Source organism: Typha angustifolia, chromosome 3 (assembly GCF_048772165.1).
Source record: "Typha angustifolia cultivar Huaian chromosome 3, ASM4877216v1, whole genome shotgun sequence".
NCBI lineage: Eukaryota > Viridiplantae > Streptophyta > Magnoliopsida > Poales > Typhaceae > Typha > Typha angustifolia.
This window is the reverse complement of record NC_133241.1, coordinates 8,400,783-8,423,729: the sequence shown is the minus strand read 5'-3', so window position 1 is coordinate 8,423,729 and position 22,947 is coordinate 8,400,783. Positions and strand designations below refer to the sequence as shown.

The 22,947-nt window shown below is 36.9% G+C and overlaps 4 protein-coding genes across 7 annotated transcripts; 3 read left to right on the top strand and 1 right to left on the bottom strand.

Annotated features, from left to right (window-relative positions):
* The first annotated feature begins 2,856 nt into the window (after positions 1-2,856).
* Positions 2,857-4,935, top strand: LOC140778248 (NAC domain-containing protein 90). The gene is made up of 3 exons (XM_073122873.1): positions 2,857-3,154; positions 3,268-3,560; positions 4,509-4,935. Exons 1-3 carry the CDS (start codon positions 3,001-3,003, stop codon positions 4,734-4,736), a joined length of 675 nt encoding a protein of 224 aa, XP_072978974.1. The 5' UTR covers positions 2,857-3,000; the 3' UTR covers positions 4,737-4,935.
* A 138-nt stretch (positions 4,936-5,073) lies between these two features.
* Positions 5,074-6,807, bottom strand: LOC140778233 (uncharacterized). Of its 2 annotated transcripts, XM_073122853.1 has the most exons (6): positions 6,409-6,807; positions 6,209-6,328; positions 6,064-6,141; positions 5,906-5,971; positions 5,773-5,838; positions 5,074-5,701 (listed from the first exon to the last, which is right to left on the bottom strand). In XM_073122853.1, the coding sequence occupies exons 1-6, from the start codon at positions 6,586-6,588 to the stop codon at positions 5,123-5,125; spliced, it is 1,089 nt and encodes a 362-aa protein (XP_072978954.1). In that variant the 5' UTR covers positions 6,589-6,807; the 3' UTR covers positions 5,074-5,122. The 2 variants fall into 2 exon arrangements, with proteins under 2 accessions (XP_072978954.1, XP_072978962.1); XM_073122861.1 differs by lacking the exons at positions 5,906-5,971; positions 6,064-6,141 and having other exon boundaries at positions 6,191-6,328.
* A 3,846-nt stretch (positions 6,808-10,653) lies between these two features.
* On the top strand, positions 10,654-17,521 carry LOC140779112 (OVARIAN TUMOR DOMAIN-containing deubiquitinating enzyme 6). 2 transcript variants are annotated; one of them, XM_073124097.1, is made up of 9 exons: positions 10,654-10,844; positions 11,073-11,977; positions 12,899-13,060; positions 15,300-15,377; positions 15,773-15,851; positions 15,945-16,090; positions 16,355-16,420; positions 16,801-16,975; positions 17,063-17,521. In XM_073124097.1, the coding sequence occupies exons 2-9, from the start codon at positions 11,327-11,329 to the stop codon at positions 17,302-17,304; spliced, it is 1,599 nt and encodes a 532-aa protein (XP_072980198.1). In that variant the 5' UTR covers positions 10,654-10,844; positions 11,073-11,326; the 3' UTR covers positions 17,305-17,521. The 2 variants fall into 2 exon arrangements, with proteins under 2 accessions (XP_072980198.1, XP_072980188.1); XM_073124087.1 differs by having other exon boundaries at positions 10,654-11,977.
* A 508-nt stretch (positions 17,522-18,029) lies between these two features.
* LOC140758457 (mRNA-decapping enzyme-like protein) lies at positions 18,030-22,315 on the top strand. 2 transcript variants are annotated; one of them, XM_073094632.1, is made up of 8 exons: positions 18,030-18,291; positions 18,381-18,421; positions 18,517-18,566; positions 19,549-19,693; positions 20,081-20,137; positions 20,487-20,610; positions 21,098-21,553; positions 22,002-22,315. In XM_073094632.1, the coding sequence occupies exons 1-8, from the start codon at positions 18,133-18,135 to the stop codon at positions 22,056-22,058; spliced, it is 1,089 nt and encodes a 362-aa protein (XP_072950733.1). In that variant the 5' UTR covers positions 18,030-18,132; the 3' UTR covers positions 22,059-22,315. The 2 variants fall into 2 exon arrangements, with proteins under 2 accessions (XP_072950733.1, XP_072950732.1); XM_073094631.1 differs by having other exon boundaries at positions 20,484-20,610; positions 22,002-22,313.
* Positions 22,316-22,947: the final 632 nt, after the last annotated feature.

The following is a 22,947-nucleotide window of genomic DNA, read 5'->3' as shown; positions in this document are numbered from 1 at the left end:
TTTCACTACCATCTTTGCACAATTGAGCAAATAATGATCAGTTTGGGACATCTCTTCTAGATGCCTCAAATCTTGAATTATATGTATATATACCTTTCAGGAAAGTAAACTAGGGTATGCACATTTTATAAAGTATTTATGCTTGTCATATGTGAGGATTTGCAACTGCAAGTATTTCATGCTTTTAGTTTATTCTTAGAATAAGTTGAGTTTGCAGATATGATTTATACGGTGTTTGGCTTCCGTATGATTTCCTTCCTCGAAACTTTTAAGCTTCCTTTCTCAAGTAAAGTTTATACTAGTTTTGTGATCATCAGATTATCGGTTCTTCTCGAGTATTTGGTACAATTTTTTTGTCGTAATTCAAGAACAGATTCATTCCATGTATTCATCTGGGTCTGAATTACCTACGAATTGAATTGACCAATGTAGAGGAAATTTGAATGACAAATTCTATTCTTCATCATCAAATGCATGTCTATTTTAATTAGAACTAGACTTGTGAACACATTGACCCAAACATTAAATACACCATTGATGGATCTCTTCTTTGATTCTCTTTGTCTAATATATGGGAATAATAGCAAGTTAAATTAATCCCTCCTTATTACTTTTCAATGAGAGTATCTGGCTTGGTGGACTGGAAGTGTTAGGTTCCCTCGTGGCTGGCATCAACATAATAATCTCTCTTCTAATTGGTCCACTTTCCAACTGTGGAAGGCTTTGTAGGGGTGGAATTGGTCAGAGCTGGGGGGAGTTGCATTCAGGTTCAGGGGTCAACCATCCTTGGTCTTTCCGTCTGAATGTATGTATGGGAATTTATATTTTCTCTTTTTTTTTAAAGAAAAATTTGACGCTACGCGTACAAATTTGCACTCAGGTCGATTTCAGTGCTTTGGTCCTATTCTGCAATCTCCATCACCAACATGTTCAAAGTTTTATGGTACGGGTGATTGGTTCGGATGTACTTTTGCATAGCAGTACCTGGATTTAATCGTTTTTATGCGTCATCTAGATGGTGTTTTTTTTTTCTTCCACAGAGGTGGAAATAAAAAAGCGAGAAGAAAAGCTTATTAATATGGTTTTCGTAGAGAAAATTATAAGACAAGATGAGGACTCAATTTTAAATTCCACAATCAAAGAGGTTTCTTGGATTAAAAAAAGCTAGAGAATTTTATTAGAAAAATACCCTACTTTTGCTTCTATTATTACCCTACTTTTGGCATTCGAACCCTGAGTTTTCCTTTTATTGCCTCAAAATACATTTATACCGGTCCACTACTTAAATGACCGAAAATAATTATTATATTTGCGCATTTTCACATGAAACTTCTTATTTTATTTGTTTCTGATACATTAATCCCCTTAACTATATCAAATATTTTTTCAGATTTCTTTTATTAAAAAAATGATATATAAGTGTGACAATTATACCATCTATGAATTATTTTATTTTTATTTTAGAAAGAAAAAGGAGAAAAAAAAAATGGCCGGTCCACGTTTTACAAAAATAAAATTCAAGAGTCCCATGTATTAAATGGGAAACAATTTAGATTTTAATAAAATTATCTTTATTATATAAAAGTATAGATGAGTTAAATTAATTATATACATAATAACCATAAAACCTCTGCCTAAGTAGACAATACCGCTGTGGGTATTTTAGATATTTTAATATTTTATTTTGGGTTGATTATAAGATTAACTAAAGATATTTTTAAAATAATATAAATAATATACGAAAATGGGTGGAAGAGGGGTGGAATGATAAATACTAATATTATAAGAATCTGACAATAATAAAATCAAACTTCCGTATGTAATGAAACTATTAAATTTTCCTAGGAAAAGTCCAGTTCACTTCCTTTTTGGATCTCTACGGAAGACTTACGTGATCCGGGAAGTCATAACAGGTGAAAGCCAAAGAACGCACGCGTACTTTCTCTAATCAATGTTTAGATTTCCTCTTGGAGTTTTTGACCAAACTACCCCTTTTTTTTTTATCAAAATAGATTATCTCTTAAATTTAGTTATTATAAAATAGAATCTAATTTACTGTAATCTTAATAAAAAAATTAAACTAATTATTATTTTTAAAAACGCTAATTAATTCAGCGTTTTTAATTGTTGAAAAATTAAGTTAAAAGAATTATATATATATAATGCTAAATTAATCAAGACAAAAACGCTAAACTAATTAGCGTTTTTACTTATAGATAAAATACTGATTAGTTCAGTATTTTTATTAGTGCTACAGTAAATTAGACCCGATTTAATAATAAATTTGAGGAATAGTCTACTTCCATAGAAATAAATTGAAACAGGGGTAGTTTGGTCAAAAAAAAACTCCTTCCTCTTGACCTTCTCTCCCACTTTCTGTAGGTGTCACGCGCTTCTGGTACGAAAACGACTCAACATTCTAATTCGAGCCATATACTCAACCGTGTTGGTAATTACGATCCACTAACTTAACTAATAATAAATACTCAGTGACTAATGATCCATTTGACTTGGTCCAAAGGAGTTAATTAGGGGGGATATTATCTACATTAATCCTTTTGGAGGCTATAATTCTGAGTTCCTCGTGTACAATTTAATTAAAGATCTCACTCTAAATTTTTGGCCTAACTTGCCATAAAAACTAAGTTACTTTTGAGATTAATAAGTCGATGAGGTTTCCGGAAGACAGGAATGAGACATTGACCTCAAAGACTAATGGTCTCATCAACTCAAGTGTCCCAGGATGACTCGTTCATGTTCACATCACTGTTTAAGGAGTTGTATTTAGACTTGAACTTTCTCAGAACCCCAATTATCTTGATCTCTATATATATACATTCACAGCTTCTTCTTCACAATTCACATCATACATCAAGTTCACTTTGCAAGCTTATAGATAGTGCTAATTAAGTTCCATTAATATTGGATACCCTATTAGATAGCCAGAGAGGAAGAGAAACTTACGTATATATAGACATATATATAAAACTATATTTAATAATGAGTGATTACCCGTTAGGCTTTCGTTTCTATCCAACAGAAGAAGAATTGCTCTCCTTCTATCTTCACAACAAGCTGGAGAACAGAAGGCAGGATATCGAACGCCTTATTCCGGTGACCGACGTTTACTGCTGCGATCCATCTCTTCTTCCATGTGAGTGAGCTTTGTTTTTCTTTTCTATCTCATTATCGTATGTCTCGTTGTTTCATAGACTCGCTGGCTCTGATACCATGTTACATAATTAATTGGTCCCAACTTTTGTGCAGCTATGTCGGGGACCGCAAGTGTTCGGGACCAGGAGCAGTGGTTCTTCTTTTGCCCTAGGCAAGAGAGGGAGAGCCAAGGCGGGCGGCCGACGCGGACGACCCCTTCCGGCTACTGGAAGGCGACCGGGTCGCCGAGCTACGTCTACTCGACGAGCAACCGGGTGATCGGCGTGAAGAGGACCATGGTGTTCTACGAAGGGAGAGCTCCAACTGGGTCCAAAACCGTGTGGAAGATGAACGAGTATAAAGCTCTTCAAGAAGGAGATTTGGGTGTACCAAATGCACCTCCAAGGGTAAAACTTTTTCTTTTAAATTATTGAAATGCTTTGATCTGCTTATTGTTATTCAGATATATCTACATTCAATAATTATTTTACTTAAAATATTATCGTGAGTAAATTTTACCTTTAAGAATATTTTGAGCGTTTCTCCCATGCAATAGAATTAATTCTTTATCAAACGGTTAAGGTTTTTAAGGGTATAATAGGAATGAAAGATATTACCGGTATGTAATTTTTTTTAGATATATTTTGACACATTATTTTTTTAACAATTATATTATCTTAATATTTTATCAAGTAAAAGACATATATATCATTAATTGAGAGTAATGTATATATATATATCAAAATAAGAGTATTGATATCTTTTATAATTAACTTGATGAAAATTTAATTACATTTTATCTTTTTGATTATTTTTTATTATTTACATATATCTCCTATTAGTTTAACATTGATTTAAATTAAATAGATAGAGATAGAGAATTATATTTAAATTAAAGTTTATCTCCAAATAATCAAAATTAAATTATTTAATATTAAATGATATCTCCTATAATTAAGGGATAATTATATTTAAGAGAGAAATCTTAACCGGAGATTAGTTTGATGAAAATCTAATGGTTAAGATCTTTAAAAGTATAATAAGAAAATTAAGAAATTAAGCACACTGTAATTAAATCTTCTTAACTAATTTTTTTTCTTACTTAATGTGGTTTTAGAACCGGTACCGATTTTCCAGCACCGGGTATAAAAACTGACTATTATAGCCATTGGATTAAGAATAAAGTTGCATGGAAGTATTTGCCTAATATTTTACATTAATTTAGTTATATGTTAAGTGCCCGGTGCTTTTGAAACTTTAGAAGAACAATAAAAATAAAATGTAAATGTTTTTGATAAATTTCTCTGAATAAAACGATGATTGTTATTTTATTTTATTTTCTTGTGGTCTCGCAGTTGAGAAATGAATTCAGTTTATGTAGAGTTTACATCAAAACAGCAACCCTGAGATCTTTCGATCGCCGGCCGCTTAACCCGGCGAACATCGGAAATCCGACGCCGGTCGAGCAAACGTTTTCTCGCGACAGCTCGCCTTCCGGCGATGACGCCGGCTTTCAGGTTGCGGCTACTGGGGGAGCTGCTGACTGGAATGTCCTCAATGAGTTTGATATGGATTTTAGCTAGTAGTTGCAAGGAATTCTACTATCCTTTTGTTTTTAGTGTACTCTCCACTGAATCAGTCTCTGTCTGCAATTCTCATGAGCAGAGCAACCGATTGCCAACCTTTAATTAAGGATGCAAATTGGAAACTTTTTTGTTTAATTTTTAAGAAGCAGAACATAATTACTCCATGATGGTATTTAAATAGGAGTCAACTATTGTCATGTCTTATTGTTATGTTACATTGAAGAGCACAATACAACAATATCAGATGCTCTTGAGCAATTACTTGAAGACGAGAAGATTAAACAAACAAACGAGCGAACGAACAAACAAACAAACAAACAAACAAACAAACAAACAAACAAACAAATCTCTGCAAAATTCTCAATCCCAAAATCCTACAGAGGTTATCCTGGATTCCTCCCATGCAAGAGCTTCAACTTGGTGATCTCCTTCCTCCTCTTCCTGGCATCTGCTGCTGCTGCATTGGCTAATTTTGCACCAGGATTAGAATACCCTACTTTAGAGTCTTTTGTCACAAAATTCTCATGCTGATTTGTTTCTGAATCAATCCGAACAGCTGCTGAAGATGTTGCAACTTCTTTATCTAAAACATTAGTCTCCTTCTCTTCTTCCTCAATGGCTAAAGTTAGGGGGCAAGCAACTACTTCTTCTTCCTCCATGCTAGGCAAAGGTACCTTCTTTTCTAACTCCGGAGTTATATTATGCTCTCTACTACTAGAGCCATCTTGAAGCAGAGGATAGAACCAAGCACACGGCGGCAAACAGAACGGCCCGCCGACGGTCGGATTACCTTGTTCGCCGCCGCACGGCTGGCAAGTAGGCCAGGATCGCCAAACGTACGGCATCAAAGGCTGTGCACCGTAAAGCGTAACCGGGTACATAGTCGAGGAAGACGGTGTCTCCACTGGCGGCGCCGTACATCCTAATCTCGTATTGGAATAAGTCTTCTTTGTGTTTGCCATCTACAAATGATTAAACTGAATCCCGTCAGAATCAACTGTAGATCCTCTGTCGTCGAGGAATTTTTTTTTACCTGGTCTTTTAGTTGTTTGTTTTTGTCTTTCAATGAGTGGTACACTTTCATGGTCATTTCCTTCTCCTACATCCATAAATTCTACGTCATTAGCATATAAATCGATACGATAACATGAGATAATTTATAATACCAGCTTCATATTCTCATTCTCTGATGACAAATCTGAAACTTTTCTGGTTAGCTCTTCGCGAATGGTCTAAGCAAGAGAAGTAGTAGAGAAATAACATAAGAAATCAAACATTTAGCTACAAATAATTTTTTGAAAAAAAAATGGCTTCTTTAATTTGCCTGTCTGCGACGAATAGTTTGCCTAGCTGATTCCCTATTAGCTAAAACTCTACGCAATCTCTTCGCCTCTTTCTCACCCTGAAAGATTCAAAAGTTTCAGAATCTAAGAAAGATTCGAAATTTGTACCTTCGAGTGTATAAATACCTCAGTTGGATTCTGCTTCATACTGTAGCAATTGACTCCTACTTTACCCAATTCTAAGTTCAGTTGGGCTTTCGAGCTTTCTTCGTCGACGCCTTCATCGTCAAATCTTCTCTGCGCAAGCTACATGGAAAGAAGAGTAAAAAGAAATTATTTCTTCCTACTCAGAACACGGGCTTTGAGAAAAATCGGCGACGAGTTACCTCGGAGTCCGACGTCAACTTCTTCTGAGAGTTCTCGTCGTCGGCTCGTCCGGTAGCCGAGAGATCCGCCAAGGCGTGAGCCGCGTCGAGCTCCAACTCCGCCATTCCGCCCGACCCGCAATGGCAGGGCGGAGGTAACGGGTTGGAATCCGACCCGAGATCTTCGCCTTGGCCTCCCATGGCGATCGAGCACGAGTTCGGGAGGGCGAAGGAGAGCCGCTTGAGAGAGTGTGGGGGCAGGGATCAATGCAGGAAGCTCGGACACGTGGCGGGATTGGAGGAGGCCGTGGAGCATGCAACCGGTGCTCGCGCCGAGGTTCTAGATTGAGCCAGGTGGAGGATCGCCACTGGACCTTGCCTTTAGGGTGACGCGGCCTAGGAGATTGCTACGTCCACGTGGAATGAGATAGCCCGGTGAGCAATTATTTTTTTATAGGGTTAAAGAGTAAGAATGTCTACATAGTTTCTTTTATTATTGGACAGCTCGAAGACTAGATTTCGATTGGACCGAGCCTCTTTAGATATATAAATATCTATAGACATTCATATAACAAACCGTTAATTTAAGCTTTTAGTATGTATTGCTCCGAATTAAATAAATTGAGATATTAATTTAAGCCGCCTCAATGATAAGTTGCTCCTTTACTGCAGTCATTAATCAAACCAAACCAAATCATTAAGTCAAATTACTTAAACATAATTTTTTTTTTCATAATAATTTTTTAAGTTAGAATACCTACCAATTTAAGACATAACATTTCTAACATAGCAGAACTTTTCTTTTCTTATTATTTAGAAACCCAAAAGTTAGATATAGGGGTGATAATCGGGTCGGATCAAGTGAGTTCAGGTCAGGTCAATTTTATCTTGACATGAACACGACGCGATTAGTAAACGAGTTGCATTTGGTAAACACGAACACAACTTGATTAATAAACAGATAACACGATTCGACCCGTCTAACCCGTTTATTAAACGGGTCGTGTTAACACGACATGCTAACATAACTCGTCTAACCTGTATACTTAAACATGTAATGTTGACACGACACATTAACACGACCAGTCTAATTCGTTTAATATAAATTTAATATTTCCTGATTTATCCTATATAAATAGTATATTATACATACAAAATAGCTTATTACCACTCAAAACTCATACATAATTAAAATTACAATCCTTATACATATATGTTTATCTCCTCTGGCCAAACATGTGTCGCATGTCCCACCGAAGTATTAATCCATTTCCTTTGCTTGCTTTTTTTTCCTAAATTTTATAATAATAATAATAATACTTACTTTTTTTCTCCTCCGCCTGCCCATTTTTCAAGAGATGACGACCATAGTATTCCTCCGTCACCTCTCTTCTTCTTCCACCTCCTCCATCCGCTTCCTCTCCGTCACTCCTGGTGGCTTCTCCTCCGCCTTTAGTGACGAAACCCTAACAATCGAGACGAGCGCTCCCTTCACCGACAACCAGATCGATCCCCCTCCCACTCCATCAACACGATCTCCTCCGAGCTCCTCTCTTTCTTCCAAACCATGTCCACCATGCATTGCATGGAGATCGCTGTTGACTTTCTATACAAGGCTAAGCTCATCTGTGGCTTCTAACACGTCTATGATGGCCAGGAGCCCGCTAAAGTCAGCATGGAGGCTGATATCACTAAATCCGACGCCATCATCACTGCCTACCTTGACCATTGTGTCTATCTCGGTCGCGGCAGCGATCTCGTATCCATTTTTGCCGAGCTCATGGGCCACTGCAAACGGGTGCTTCAGAGGAAAGGACGGCTCGCGGTAGACAGTGACTGGAGAGAGATGAGAGAGAGGAAGCGCAGCAAAATGTTTTTCCCCTTTTGGTGAGATGAGACGGCTATGGCTGGAGAGTGGAGAGTGGAGAATGGAGAGAATGAGAGGGTGATTTAGGTTTTAGACTTTAGTTACCTTATATATATATATATGGGTTGGCAGGTTAGCGGTTTAGCGGGTTGACCCAACCTGACTCGACTCATATACTTAAACGGGTCAAACGGGTCGAAACATGTCACCAGTATAAATCTGAACACAACTCGTTTATTAAACGGTTTAGGTGCGCTGATACATTTACGACCCGAACCCGATTATATTAAATCCAAATTCAATTAAGAGTCGAATTATCGTGTTGGATTATTGAGTCAGGTTAAGATTTGCCATCTTTAATTAGATATAGGCTGGACAACAAATCAATCATTCTAGATACATAGACACTTAGGCCCACCAAGTTTTTGTTAATATAGTAAGCCAACTAGTTTAGGCTTCAAGTTATGTGCATCGATGAATAATTATTCCGAATTAAACATCGTTGATATTTGCTCTAAATCGTCAAACTGCCGAACTATTTTTCAAGCCAACCACATTGTTGAGTCATCAGCTGAGTTGAGCCATTTAGCCGAGCCACCAAAACACTAAATAATTTTTTCAATAAACAATTAATAATTGCTTGAGTTTGAGCAAAACTTAATTATCCCGGTAATCTCTTCCGTGTTCCTCGGATCGCATTCGATTCCCTCCGGTCTTCTCCGTGACTCCAATTCGTATCTCTTCTTTGCATCACAGCAAACAGCTTTTCCAAACAAAAAGGTGACTCTTTGAGCGACACGTACACACAGCTTTACTTCTTTGTGGATAGAAATATTGTAGGAACCGGGCCACCGATTCATACGAAACAGACACCTACTTACGACGTACTCATTCGGTGGGCCCCGAGGGATAAGTGAGAGACTTTTGGGTGTCCGAAGTGCGTGCAACTAACCTTTCAATTTTATCAATGGGCATAGAGGGTACAGTGAGTCAGACCAGCGTCATTCCGACTCACTATCTCCACGAAGAGAATGTTAAATTCACTTTTACCCCCTTGCTTAATTAAAATTTACGTTCGAAGAAAAATAGAAATTTAATGGTGGTTTATTTAAATAAATGAAAAATATATATTTATACAATAAGAACCTCTTTAACCATCTTTGCACTATTCTATTGAGGCTTGCATAATTATATTACAACGATAAATTGTATTTTAGTATCCCTGTAATAGTTATATAATAATGGTCGTTACCAAATGGAGCCCACTTATTTTAGAAATGGCCCAACATTAAATTGTACATTCTCTAAAACATCTTTCACCTGCTAGAAAAGAATGAAAAATACAATATTTTTTGATTTAAATTTATATAGTTTTAATACATTAAATTTCATCTATTTGCATTGCAACCTTTTCGGTTGTAGTTTATTTTCCACTAAATATTCGAGTTGAATAATAAGTAAAATGAAATTGCAAGCACACTCTGTTATTATTCATCTCGTCAAATTAAAAAAAAAATATACAACATAGTTTGCCTTTATTACTTTTGTTTACTATTTTATTATGTAATTTATAGTTATTGAATATTTATATATTTTTAATTTTATTATGTAAGTACTTTTATTGAATATTTGTATTTTATATTCCATAGTTTTATTACATTATTCAGAGTTATTAAACACTTATTTTTTTATATAAATTTCTTAGTTTACTTAGTTCTTAGTATCTAATAATATAGATTATAGTTAATTTGCAAAATTCATTGTTTTACCTATATTATTTAATAAACATACGTTATTATATATGTTTTCTAAGATAAGATAACATAATAATACATTTAAAGAAGTCAAACTAATTTGCATAAGTATGAATTATTACATAGATATATTAGAAGGAGAGCAAATATTTATTATTGTTCACATCATTGCAATAGTGAAATAATAGTATAATATACTAAAAAAAGTCATATTATATTAAGTATATTTTAGACTTTTCTCTTCAAAAGAATAAATAGAAAAAAAATATAACATGCAAGGGCTTGATCCAAAAATTGAAAATCATTATGGTTTTATTGCAAAATCTCCCATAATTATTGGTATGTAAATATTATTATTTTTATTTCTCAACAGAAAAATCACTTTTATTTTTCAGTGGAGAACTAAAATATGAGAATAATTCTTATATTCTTATATTAATAGGCAAAAACCCAAAAGTGTAAATTTACGCCCGGAGTAAAATTGTCACCTCTACTTTACTCGGAGCTCTGACAAGAGATCCATATTCCATACCAGTAAGCGAAACGCCTCTCACGTGCGACAGCCACGTGTCGGTGGCGGCCGGTAGGAGCCAATTCCCAGTATAAAGATGCGAAAACCTTTTTTCCCCGTTTCTTCTATCCGTTTTTTTTTTCCCCGTTTCTTTCCTCTTTCCGTTCTCCCAAACTCCCCCCCTTCACGTTTTTTTCTCCCACTCTCCTCCCTCATCTCTCTCTGTCTCAGAGTGGAGTTAAAGGTGAGAGTAATCCAAGTTTGGATCGAGGATTCGTCGATTGCTTCCGCCTTGGATCTGGAATCCGCTTCCAAATCCCTAGATGTAAGCGATCTCTCTCTCTCTCTCTCTCTCTCTCTCTCTCCGATTCGTTTCTTTGCGCCAACATCACCCGTTCTTGAAGTCGTTCAGTATTCGGCGAGAGCTGCTGTTTCTGGCTTCTTTTTCTGGGTTTTATTTGGGCTTTCTGCCGAGATTCTTGGATTTTAGGGTTATCTCAGGGTAATTTCGTGAGTATTATGGGGTTATCTCGCCTTTCTTGCGTTGAAATAGGTATCTTGTGAAGGTTCTCTCCCTCTGAGTTGACTTGAAGAGGTGGTCTCTGGTTCTGATGAGAATTGGTAGGGGGATGCTGAAATTGGTTGGGTCGGAGAAGAAGGTTGGCCGAGGGATTGGTATAACTGCTCCCAAGGTTAGAACTCGGGATAAAGGAATGATCTTTACTTGGAGCCTTTGAGCCCTCAGCAAGAAAAAGAGAGTGAAGAAAGTGGAATTACTGGAAGGATCAAGATTCTGCACAGGAAAAGATGACTAGGATCTTTGTCCAGAGAGGGTCGGCCGGCTCCTCCTCAAATGCTAATCGGCCACCGTCGTCTTCGCTGCCACAAACTTCTTCTCATCAGTCTGCTGCCTCGACATCGAAGGAGGAGGAACAAGAAAAGGAGCTCCTTCAAGAAATCGGGGTTTTAGATGCCGGAGATCAGCTTGGGAACATCGAGGATAGAGCCACCAAGAATGATGAGCTTCTGTCTGAAAGTTCCCAGAGGAGCGTAGTTGAGAGGGAATCTGATGACAGTGTTGACAAGGTGAAATCTTCGAAGGATGATGCTTCACTGGATTCTGAAATTGTTGCGGAAGAGGTGAGTGGGCATGATGATTCTGTGCAGTTGGGGATTGGTGCATCTCGGATTATTTCAGGTGCTTCTTACCCTCCACCTCCTCCTGCTCCACCGCCAAAACCATCTGGGACAAATCTGGGCTTGTGGAGAACAGCTTCAGGGGGTTCCAATAGCGTGAGGGTTGGTTCATCAAGAAGGGGATCAGTCTGGCCCACAGTCTCAACTCGGTCGTCTCCCTCTGGTTCTCGGCCTACTTCTCCCAGGTCACATGCTGAAGGCGAAGGTTACAACAGTGCAGATGAACAAGGTCCATGCTATCCGTCCTCATACGATGATGCAGTAAGATGTGTTCACTTACTCTTTGTTTTAATCACTTCAGGCTGACTTACAAACTATATTTACTCCTTGAAATTCATAATGAAAAGAACCATCAGCTAATGGTTGTTGCTGATTCTGTCCACCTTGTATTTCTGCAGTAGTTATGTTTTTCAAGTAGTTGCCAGATTTCATTTTCTCAATTCACCTTCTTGTTGCATGTAGATTCGTTTTTTAGTACTTATCCGGCATAGAAATGTCTAAGACTCAACTAGAATAATTTTATCCTTACCGTCTTACAAGGAGACTCTAATTGCACTGCATGGCTTAGTCTGTGTGTGTATGCGTGTGTTTAAGGTGTGTAAGGAAAAATGGATATGAAAGAAAGTTGCGAGAGAAGATATTAATTTATACTTAATGCATCACGATAAGATAGAATGGTAAAATGACAAATAACATCAGAAGTTTATTTATTAATTTTTTTCACGGCATTGTTAGTTTCAGTTGATGCACCTTTTCTGATGTTGCCAGATGCAAACACATCATCTGAACAATCTGGTTAGATTTATTTGGCTTATTCTGGTTAGATTTATTTGGCTTACTTTTGATGAATACAATTTTAGGTTGCTATAGTGGATATTGGTTAGTTTATCTTTCTTTTGTTGTTTTGTATCCTTCCCTTGGGTTTATTCTTGTCTTTGACCAACATGGTGCATCGTGCTGGTATATTAAAATGATGTAGAGTGCTTTTGTGTACTAGTTGATACTAGTTTGATGTATGTTATGGTAAGGAAAAAAATTCAGAATAGTTCTTCAATTCATGCTCTTCATGTCTTCCCCACTAGATACTTGCCTGTTGTTTCTTGTTAATTGTGATTTTGACTCGTATACCACTATTACCTTTGTTTAGCATATCCTGAATTTTTTTGTTTGTTTTTGTTTCAGGAGAGAGAACGCATTTTTGAACTTGAGATAAGACGAGTGAAGGGATTTGAGGTCAAAAGGATGCTAGAGGATGGAAATTGTCTCTTTCGTGCTGTTGCAGATCAGGTTTATGGTGATCCAGAAGCATATGACTTGGCTAGACAAATGTGCATCGACTACATGGTACTTAGACCAAGAAACTGTATTCTCTATGGCCTTAATAAATGATTTTCACTAGTATCATTGACAGTTCATGTTGATGATGTTCAAATGGCCAACATGAGCAAGGCTGTTGATGACTAAGAAGTAACAAATATGAGCAATATAGCTGTACAGAGAGTCCTTGTGAAGTTTCTCGTCAGAATAAAATAGTAGAGGAGTTTGCTGTCAAACCTAAGAACTATTCTCTTGGTTGTAGTCTAGGCTCATATGACCCAGGAGCAATCCCTCTAGGAAGACATGGGAATACCTAGACGAGGGCAAAGAGTGAGACTTTTAATTTACTGATTGTCTCAAATTGAAATAAGATATTCCTTTTGGAAATAAAAATTATCCAAAAGGCCATGTAATATAATATTGAACAAAATTGGAAATTCGAAAAGCTGCGAAAGAAATTAATGGGGAGGGTTTACCTGTGAACTTTATAAAAGGGAAAAAAACCCTACCTATTCAGGCAAGATAGGTGTTTGAAAATCCACCGTTTTAGCAATCTGTCTTGCATTAATGCAGTAGTAGGCTAGTAAGTAGCAATGACATTTAGAAATATGCAAACAACATTGCTGTCGATTGTAATAGCTTCATGCAGACAAATAAAAGTTTCAGGAGACTGCAGAATTATAAGATGTGTACCAATTATTATAGCCTTTTGTGGTGAAGATATAATTGTGCCAAGATCGAATTGCACAACAGGAAGCAAGGTTTCTTTATGTCATTATTCTTTACTCTACCATCAGAGTCGTAGCCACATATACAGGAATAGCATCATGTACATTCTTGTGAGGGTGGGTTGCCCATTTTTTTTTAAATGTATACCCTATTGATTCATATGTCCTTACATTCTGTTTTAAGTTTAGGAATCAGCATATAAAGATCATATTTTTGACATATCTGTCTTATCATTGGTTCTATATCACCTGTATTCGTGAAATGTACTTTAGACGCATATAGCCTAGATTTCCTAAGTATTTCAGATGTTGATGCCCATTCTGAACCAGACTGGTTGGTATAAAAATGTCAAAATTGGCACAGGAAATCATTTTCATATTCAAACCTTCATTGAGTTACAGCATGCCTAGTGAGGCTAGTATAAGCATATGTATATGTCGCATTGGGTTGAAGGACCCGTGCTGATTGGCTCATTTATTTCTGACAGATCGACAGAATATGGACGTACTACCATGATGGGAAATCCTACATTTTGGCTATTATAAATGTACTTCAGTTATAAGTGAAAGCTCATACACACACATCTACATATAATATACATAATGAAAATTTAAATATTACCATCTATTAGTGCTTGCTCCCTGTTTTTTTCTTTCTCCATATTAAAGGAGTTTTCGTCATGTGACTGTATGCATTCTAAAATAATTATATTTGTAAGCAAAATGTTAGAGTAATTCATCTACTAGATGTGGTAGTCTTAAAACTAGTGGATTTAACCTTAATTTTTGTCTGTTGTGTTACCAATTATTTGTTTATAGAAGCCTGTTGTATCTTGTTAGATATGCTTCTTTACTTCAATAAAGTGAATTTAATTTTGAATGATTACGTATTCTTTTGCAAGGATAACCTTCAATAAGAAAGCTCTTAACATTAATATGTTATTTTGTAAGTTGGGCCAACCAGGTCGCTAATTGGTTGGCCTTGCATGCAAGATCCTTGTTGTCTCATTTTGTGTTGGATGGTTCTTTGCCCTCGGACCTTATCCCCATCCTGCATTCTGACCTTTCCAGCCAATTTTGTAGGCATCAGTGGAAGGGGTTTTGTATCTTTTGCCCTCTATCGTTATCCCTTTTTAGTAACGCATTCCTCTATTCTTACAAAAAGAAAGTTAAAGATCTTACTATAAATGTTTATGTAAGCTTATATAATTTAGATTAATCCAACATTTTCTAGTATGGGGAGTTCTGGGGAAAAAACTCTATACTAGATATCCTTCTGAGTTAATTTTCAAAGAAAGCTTATGCAATCTATTGGATGTTTTATGGCATGTGTTCCTTTTGTTTTACGGACCAGAGCAGTTCCTTCTATTCACTGCTCATCAATAGAGAAAAAGAGCTATATTATTTTAATATGGTAGATATGTTAGCAGCATCAAAATTTAATGGCGATGTTGTCTCTTGATGTAGCTCTGCATTTGTTTGGTGTGGATATTCAAAACATGGAAATTTCCTGTTAAATTTTCAATTTCTTTTGGCAGGAAAGAGAGAGGGACCATTTTTCTCAATTTATTACTGAAGGTTTTACATCTTACTGTAAGAGGAAAAGACGAGACAAGGTATTTCTGTTCGATCTAAGAGCCATTTTTTATACTGTATCAAACAGTTCCCTTGTGTTTTGCTGACTAGATTTTAGCTAAGTTTACTTACGTATTCACCTCCTGAACTATGAGTCAGTATCATATTATACCCTTGAGAAGTAAAATCAGATAATCTGTCCCCTAAATTATTTAAAATGTTATAATGTCCATCCTTATAAAAGGGTGTCGATTGTTATACTTTAGATATTATAAGAGGTAAATTGTATGTTTTTATTCTTCAGGGATGTTTATAAGCTAGAGTACATAACCATGTTAATTTTTATCACTAGGTGATGGAAACAATTATGCTTGACTTGTAAAGGACCATTTCTTTATTTTTTTGGCTGGAATTTAAAATAATTAACTTTTTGCAGGTTTATGGGAACAATGTGGAGATCCAGGCATTTGCTGAGATGTACAATCGTCCCATTCACATCTATTCCTATAGCACAGGTGTGGTTTTCTTTCAGATAATTTTTCTAGTGCCTGTGCGAATGCAATATAATTTCTGATTAGATTTTAAGTGTTGCTTTTTCCCCCATGCAGAACCTATCAACATATTTCAAGGAAACTATGATACAGACACACCTCCCATTCGGTTAAGTTACCATCATGGTAACCATTACAATTCACTTGTTGATCCTCGTCGATTGACAATTGGTGCAGGTTTAGGGTTCAGCAGTCTTCGAGGAGTGAGTCATCTGCACCTTGTCTTTGTTGGAAAATTGCTTCTCAAACATATTACACGTTAACTTTATACTACCTTTTGCTTATTCTTCGTATGAGTTAGAGGAATTAGTCATCCACAATGTAGCAGATTGTAAGTTATTTTAGTTGGTCAAGGGCATTCTATTGGTTCAAAATTTGTTCATCATTTGCCTGGTAATGATGTTACTCTTAAATCATTTTTCACCGGGCTGTCTTCCAATTTTGTTGATATTGATTCTCTTGTACAGGCAAACATTGATAAGGACCAGGTGAAGGCTGCTATAAAGGCACAGCAAGACCAGCAAATTGACAATGTAAGTAGTTCCACTTGTAAGGTTGTTATTGCCTTTTCCCTGCTATAAAGTTGATTATTTAGGTGCTCATTCTTTGATTACCGAATGACCACCAATGTGGGCATCATTTACATGTAGCAAGAAACTTCATGAATACTTCGCTATTCTATTTGGCTGTTGTTTAGTTGGACTTGCAACACCTTTATCCTTTATATGCCCTGTTAGTTGGTGACAATTGCACCTCTTCAAACCTAGGCTTTCTGTTATTTCCTAAAATTTTGACGCCTCAAGTGTAGTTTTGATCTCTCGGAGCCTTTAGATTGGATAGTTTGCATGGAATATGAACCTTGATTGTCTTGTATGTTAGCTACACCTTTCTGAATAAACCACCTAATTGGCAGGCACTTCTGGCTGAGGGGCGTTTCTATTCTGACTTGGAGTTGACAGAGAAGGAAATAGAGCGCATGGTGATGGAGGCATCACGAGCTGAATACTTAGCTGAGGAGAAATCGAAGCAGCAACTTTCATTTAGAGAGTCTTCAACATCAGGGGCAGAGCCATCATCTTCTGGGGCAAGTAAGTTGTTTGTTATATTGCTGCTGCATCTTCGTTTTGCTTATGTAGGAAGTAGACTGACATTCTGTGATGCTCATAATTCAACAGTTACTGGGCCATCCCAATCAATGGCAGGGAGAGGCAATGACAAGGCGGTGCTACCAGATTTGGTGCTGACGAGCAGCATACAAATTGTTCTGTCCATGGGTTTCACCTATATTCAAGCTATCGAGGCGTACAGCATATTCGGCGACGATGTAGACTCGATGATCTGCTACCTGGTGGAAATGGGCGGCACCAGTGGTTCTTTACGTGGCAGCAGCCGGCACAAAGGAAAAGCTACGGAATGAGCCTTAGAGAGGGGGGACCTGTTTTGAGTACCCAGATGGTTAAATATACACAAGAATATCCCTGGATGCCCATATGTGGGGGATAATACTAGATAGAAATGAGTCGAATAAATGTTCACAGGGATATGCACATTGTGTTCTTTTTTTCTCTACAAATGGAAACCCTCTGTCTTTTAACCGTATCATATGATATAATTCAGGGTCTATATTGAAGTTAGTAATGTGTGCTTTTCATCTCAGAGAATAATAGCCATCCCCATCTATGTTGGTCTGCTCATCCATTAAATATTCTTATAGAGTTATTCATCAGCAAGATTGGATTCGGTCATATATTGCTCTTGTTGGTGCTTCTTTTCTCTCTCTTTTTTTAATTTTTATTGCAAATACAGAGATCAAATTAGAAATAATGGGAAGACACGGTGAAACCTCCCGCGTGCGAAAGCCAAGCAAAAAGGTTTATTACATAAAGAAAAAGGTGGATTTGTGTATTGTTTTATACTCTTCAGAGATGCAATTTGATGTTAGGGCATTGTAAAAGGGGTAGAAATATAATTAGGTTTTTAAAAAAAATTGGATCGGGTTTACGTTTACCCGACCCGTTTCCATCTCGACACAGCTGTACTCGTGCGACGGCACGTGAGGCGTGTGTGAAGTGGGGCTTAAAATGGTACTCCCGATCGCTATAATCTCTCAATCTCTCTCTCTCTCTCTCTCTCTCTCTCTCTCTCTCCAGCGAACGAAGAGGAGACGAGTAGACGACGATAGTGGAAGGAAATCCCCCAAATCCGAAATCGAACTTTCGATTTAGAGCTAGGGTTCTCAAGAGCGATGGCTCAGAACGGGAAGCTGATGCCCAATCTGGATCAGCAGAACACCAAAGTCCTGAATCTGACCGTTCTCCAACGGATCGATCCCTTCGTCGAGGAGATCCTCATCACCGCCGCCCACGTTACCTTCTACGAGTTCAACATTGATCTCAACCAATGGGTATCTCTTGATCATTTCCCCTTCGATCCCATCTCCTCTTTCCCACCTCCTCGGTCTTCTATCTGATTCGTCTCTCTGATCTATTTCAGAGCCGGAAGGACGTCGAGGGATCGCTCTTTGTCGTCAAGAGGTGACATATTTTATGTTTGCTTCATTGAATTTGATCTAAGCGTTTAGATTCCTGTGGATTTTTTTATGTTAATGATGTGGTCACGTTTTTGACAGAAACACCCAGCCTAGATTTCAGTTCATTGTCATGAATCGGCGTAATACAGGTAATTTGAGCTTCTCTTTTAATTTTTTATTTAAAAAAAAAGTGGACTGCAATGAAAAAGACCATGTATTTGTCTTCTGTAGTGGTATCAAATGAGAGGAAGCATGTTTTGGATATAGTCCCCTGAAATCTATGCTTGTTTATAGAAATTCCTGGATGAACATCTTTTGCATGTTAATTATTTTAGCGGGATTGGAAACTGTGGAAACCCTTCTCTGTCACTATAGTTGAGTTACCAATGGGGAGCATTATATTGCTCTTACTTGAGGGTTCGTGGTTATTCAACTCATATATTAGTTTTTAATGTCTTTAGATTCAGAGATATTCTAAATAAGACTCTTTTAGATAAGATCTTCCACTTTTCATAAGATTGATCTTGTCATATGCACGTAATTGACAGTTTATCTTTGAAGTTTGTTATGATGCAACACGATCTAGAATAGGCTGCATCTGACCATCATGATGGCGGGTTGTTGAACTTCTAATAGTGTTGTTAAAACGTGAGTTGTTTTGATCTTATACTTTGATACTCTCTTAATCCAAATCTGAGGGATGTACGAAATCTTGTTCCTTTTCCCTTTTTGCAACTCCCTTCTGTTTCTACTCATAATCTTGTGGTGTCCTGTCATCTTTCATTTATGTTCATCATTCCATAAAATACCCATCACTGCTTCTTGTAGGACATTTTGGCTGATTCTCATCTGGATCAACTTTATGTAGTGCAGATAGGATTCTGCCAGTTACTATAGATGTGCATATGTTACTCTATTCTTTGCTAATAAACATTGATATGTAGTATATCACTTTGCTTGACCTTGCTTGTAGTAATACCAATTCATTAACTTATTTGGAATAAGAATGTCATATAACTGTGTGAACTTTTGGCTTCATATTATCACATTATAGTATGTCATAAAATCAAACTATTGTGCTGATATACATTCCTGTACATTTTTATGTTTAGTCTTCTTTCTGGTTAATAGAAAATCTGGTGGAGGATGTTTTGGGTGATTTTGAATATGAAGTTCAAGTTCCTTATTTGTTGTACCGGAATGCTGCCCAAGAAGTAAATGGTATATGGTTTTACAATGCGCAAGACTGTGAAGCTGTTGCAAATCTTTTTGGAAGGTAATTGTCATTTGTTAAATCTCTATTTTGTTTCTACCAATTTTGATGGTATTATAGGAAATTAATTGGGCTGGAATTACTAGGAAAGTTTTTTTTACTAATTTTGAGCTTTACGAACCGCATTGTTTGTTCACATATAGGGAAGCATTTACTTTTTCGGTCTCATGTTCTTTTCAAGTATATATTTTTGTTTTGTATTCACTTAAGGTCTAGGCTTCTTTTATGTTTTTTTTCTCTTAGATCTCCTTGACCTTTTACTGTAAAAACTCTTATTTCATCTCTTCTAGACTGGATTTCTATTCTATGTTCCTTCTGTGCTCTATGATGCTTGTATATTGATTCATTGTGGAAACAGTTTTGAAGACTAAATCAAATTTTATTTTACAGGATACTGAATGCCTACTCTAAAGTCCCTCAAAAGCCAAAAGTATCACCTACGAAGAGGTTGTATACAAACAGTTCCAGTTTAGTTGTGATATGCTACTATATTTGTCAACATTTGAATTGTGGTTTTTCTAGATATTGACTGAGGAATGATCAATAAGTTTATGATGCTTTATTTCAATCTATAACTTCTTGAAATGTTTATTAGTGGATCAGATATGTATTATGCTTTATTGCAATTTAGCAATTTCTAAAAGATAAAATTATTCGAATTCATAATCGTTCTTCTTTGTAGTTTCAGTGAAGTCCTTTTTGTAGCTAAATGTGATCCGATATTTGTTATTATATACAATTTCTCCTCCCAGAACTGTGCCTGAAGATCTATTTTTCTTCTCCAAATATGCAGCAGCGAGTTTGAAGAGTTGGAGGCAGTTCCTACTTCAGCTATTATGGAAGGTCCCCTAGAGCCACCAACATCATCTGCTGCTCCTGTTCCAGATGTTCCCGATGATTCATTTGTGAACTTTTTCAGTGTATGCTCTTGTTAATTCTTTTAACTGTTGAATGTCATCTCATTCTAAAATCCTTCAGTATATGTCTATGACCTTCCCAACCACGATTCGAAATTCTATTCCCTCAAGTTATTTCACCTGGAAATAAGAAAACCTTGGTCTGTCTGACGTGCCTAATCAAGTCTGTGTTGTTATCGGAATAAATCTTATGATGATTATTGTGGTTAGACTTGATGAACCTCCTTTTTGGTTTTCATAGTATGGCACCAGTTCTGGAGGCTAGTTTCTCCTGAAAAGCTCAGGGCATAGTTTCATATCAGTTTTCAAGCTTGACAGCTTTCCCATGCTCTTATTTATATATTCAAGAAGATTTACTATGTACCTCATGGACTTTTTATTTCTAGAAGATTTACTGCGTCTCTAACTCTGATGATACCCAACTAGGTAGCATGTAATTACAGCCCAATAAATTTTTACATCTGACAATGGCGATTTCATATGTTTGCAGGCAGCTACAAATATTGGAAATTCATCAAATGCAGCAATTTCTGGACGCGCACATCAATCAACGGCTGCTGTTCCATTGTCTTCCCACGTGCATAACATCACTCCAACTGTTCCTACTCAATCTGCCCCTTCTTTGGTTACTTCATCAACTCCCTTAGTGCCACTCCTCGATAATCAAGAAGCTAGCAGCAACCCTAAGCATGCAACCAATCTTGTAACACCTTCCTTCTTTGCACCTGCATCATCATCTTCTGCATTGATAATGCCACCAGTTTCATCTTCTGTGCCTATTGCCCCTCCTCTCCATCCTCCTGTGACTATGCAGCGTCCATATGGTACCCCATTGCTTCAACCCTTTCCACCACCCAATCCACCTCCATCTCTTACACCAGCTACCAACTACGGTTCCATGATTACAAGAGATAAAGTACGGGATGCACTATTGAAACTTGTGCAGGTATTACCGTAGTGTGCCATTTTGTTAAATTGCACAAGCTGAATCATATAATTTACATCAGGGTGACCTAAAATAAGAAATCTGAGACTGTTCTTTGAATAGGATTTTTAGATGATGGTGTTATGAACTATATATTGATTTTTAATTGGAGCTAAGATTATGATTGACTAGTGGTTTTTAAATTACTTTTCAGTTTTGGTTTGATGTGCAGGAATATGTTTTATAATTCTTCATTGAGATTTTCATGATTTTCTTAGACTGAGTTAGAATAAAGAATTTCCCACTTCTACTTTACCATGCTCATGTACCTGTATTAATTTTCCCAACTTCTTGTGATGTTACTGTTATTATTCTAATTATTGACATCTCTACTTTGTTATTGCATCTATGCACAAGTTTCTGATCAAGTGTTCGGCATCTTAACCTTACCCTCTTTTATCTGTGACAGAATGACCAATTCATCGATCTAGTGTACCGGGAGATGCAAAGTTCGCATTATTCATAGAAAGGCTTGAGAGCTATGATTTAGCTGTTGTGACTGGTTCCACTGATGTGCTTCTTAATGTTGTGTGCCTGCAGGATGAGCTTTTGTATAGTTTTCGTTATCCATGGTTGTGGATTGTATGAGCTTCTGGTTTATACAGAATTTTCTCATAGATATTCCTAATAACATTATAGATATTCTGTGGTTTGTGATTTTCCAACTGTCCAGAGTTTGTAATTGTTACTTGTTTGTGTCCTGATTTTTTTGGTTCCATTCATGTTTGTTGGTTCTGGTATTTCTTTGTTGGCCCTCTGGTAAGAATGCCAAGTTCGGCAAATAGGAAAACCTCATTCAATTCCTAGTTAGGAACCTCATTCAAAACAAATGTTAATTCTCCTTCCTAGTGTGAAATGTTGATAGAAGCAGCTGCTACTGTGAGCACTATCAGCATTCAGCAGAACTATTCAACTCTCGTTGCTCCAGAGTTGCACCTATAATATATTTTTGAAGATAGAAAGGAATGACATAACGAGATGTCTATCATTCTGTTTTCTTGTACTTAAGCTATCGCCATGAAGTATATATCTGAAAACTTGCTTGGGAATACCACTCACAATGTGAATGAGTCAAGTAGGCTCTATCTTAGGCTTGGTTTGAAATTATTTTTGAGCCTCATAATTTTGCTTAGACTCGGCTCAGCTCGAGTTGAGCTGATGATGAGTGAGGGTGATGAATGGGTTAGAGTCTATCGAGTCGAGCCTGAGTGAACGGGCTTCAACTTAAGCTCAGCTCGATATTAATTTCGAGCCTATTACAACGGCTCAGGCTTAGTGCAGCTCTGATTGAATAGAGTCGAACTTGAGCTTCAGTCAAGCTGAGTCGAGCCAAACTGGAGCTGCTTGTAAAGCCA

What these genes read in the sequence shown, in the direction of transcription:
- LOC140778233 (XM_073122853.1), bottom strand. Translation starts at nt 6,588, where the DNA reads ATGGGAGGCCAAGGCGAAGATCTCGGGTCGGATTCCAACCCGTTACCT. An exon ending in AGAATGAGAATATGAAGCTG is followed by an intron (nt 5,839 to 5,905) that starts GTATTATAAATT and finishes TTATGGATGTAG; the next exon opens with GAGAAGGAAATGACCATGAA. An exon ending in ACAAACAACTAAAAGACCAG is followed by an intron (nt 5,702 to 5,772) that starts GTAAAAAAAAAT and finishes AATCATTTGTAG; the next exon opens with ATGGCAAACACAAAGAAGAC.
- LOC140779112 (XM_073124097.1), top strand. Translation starts at nt 11,327, where the DNA reads ATGACTAGGATCTTTGTCCAGAGAGGGTCGGCCGGCTCCTCCTCAAAT. An exon ending in CGTCCTCATACGATGATGCA is followed by an intron (nt 11,978 to 12,898) that starts GTAAGATGTGTT and finishes TTTTTGTTTCAG; the next exon opens with GAGAGAGAACGCATTTTTGA. An exon ending in AGAGGAAAAGACGAGACAAG is followed by an intron (nt 15,378 to 15,772) that starts GTATTTCTGTTC and finishes AACTTTTTGCAG; the next exon opens with GTTTATGGGAACAATGTGGA.
- LOC140758457 (XM_073094631.1), top strand. Translation starts at nt 18,133, where the DNA reads ATGGCTCAGAACGGGAAGCTGATGCCCAATCTGGATCAGCAGAACACC. An exon ending in AAAGTATCACCTACGAAGAG is followed by an intron (nt 20,138 to 20,483) that starts GTTGTATACAAA and finishes CCAAATATGCAG; the next exon opens with CAGCGAGTTTGAAGAGTTGG. An exon ending in CACTATTGAAACTTGTGCAG is followed by an intron (nt 21,554 to 22,001) that starts GTATTACCGTAG and finishes TATCTGTGACAG; the next exon opens with AATGACCAATTCATCGATCT.
- LOC140778248 (XM_073122873.1), top strand. Translation starts at nt 3,001, where the DNA reads ATGAGTGATTACCCGTTAGGCTTTCGTTTCTATCCAACAGAAGAAGAA. An exon ending in CGATCCATCTCTTCTTCCAT is followed by an intron (nt 3,155 to 3,267) that starts GTGAGTGAGCTT and finishes ACTTTTGTGCAG; the next exon opens with CTATGTCGGGGACCGCAAGT. An exon ending in TACCAAATGCACCTCCAAGG is followed by an intron (nt 3,561 to 4,508) that starts GTAAAACTTTTT and finishes GTGGTCTCGCAG; the next exon opens with TTGAGAAATGAATTCAGTTT.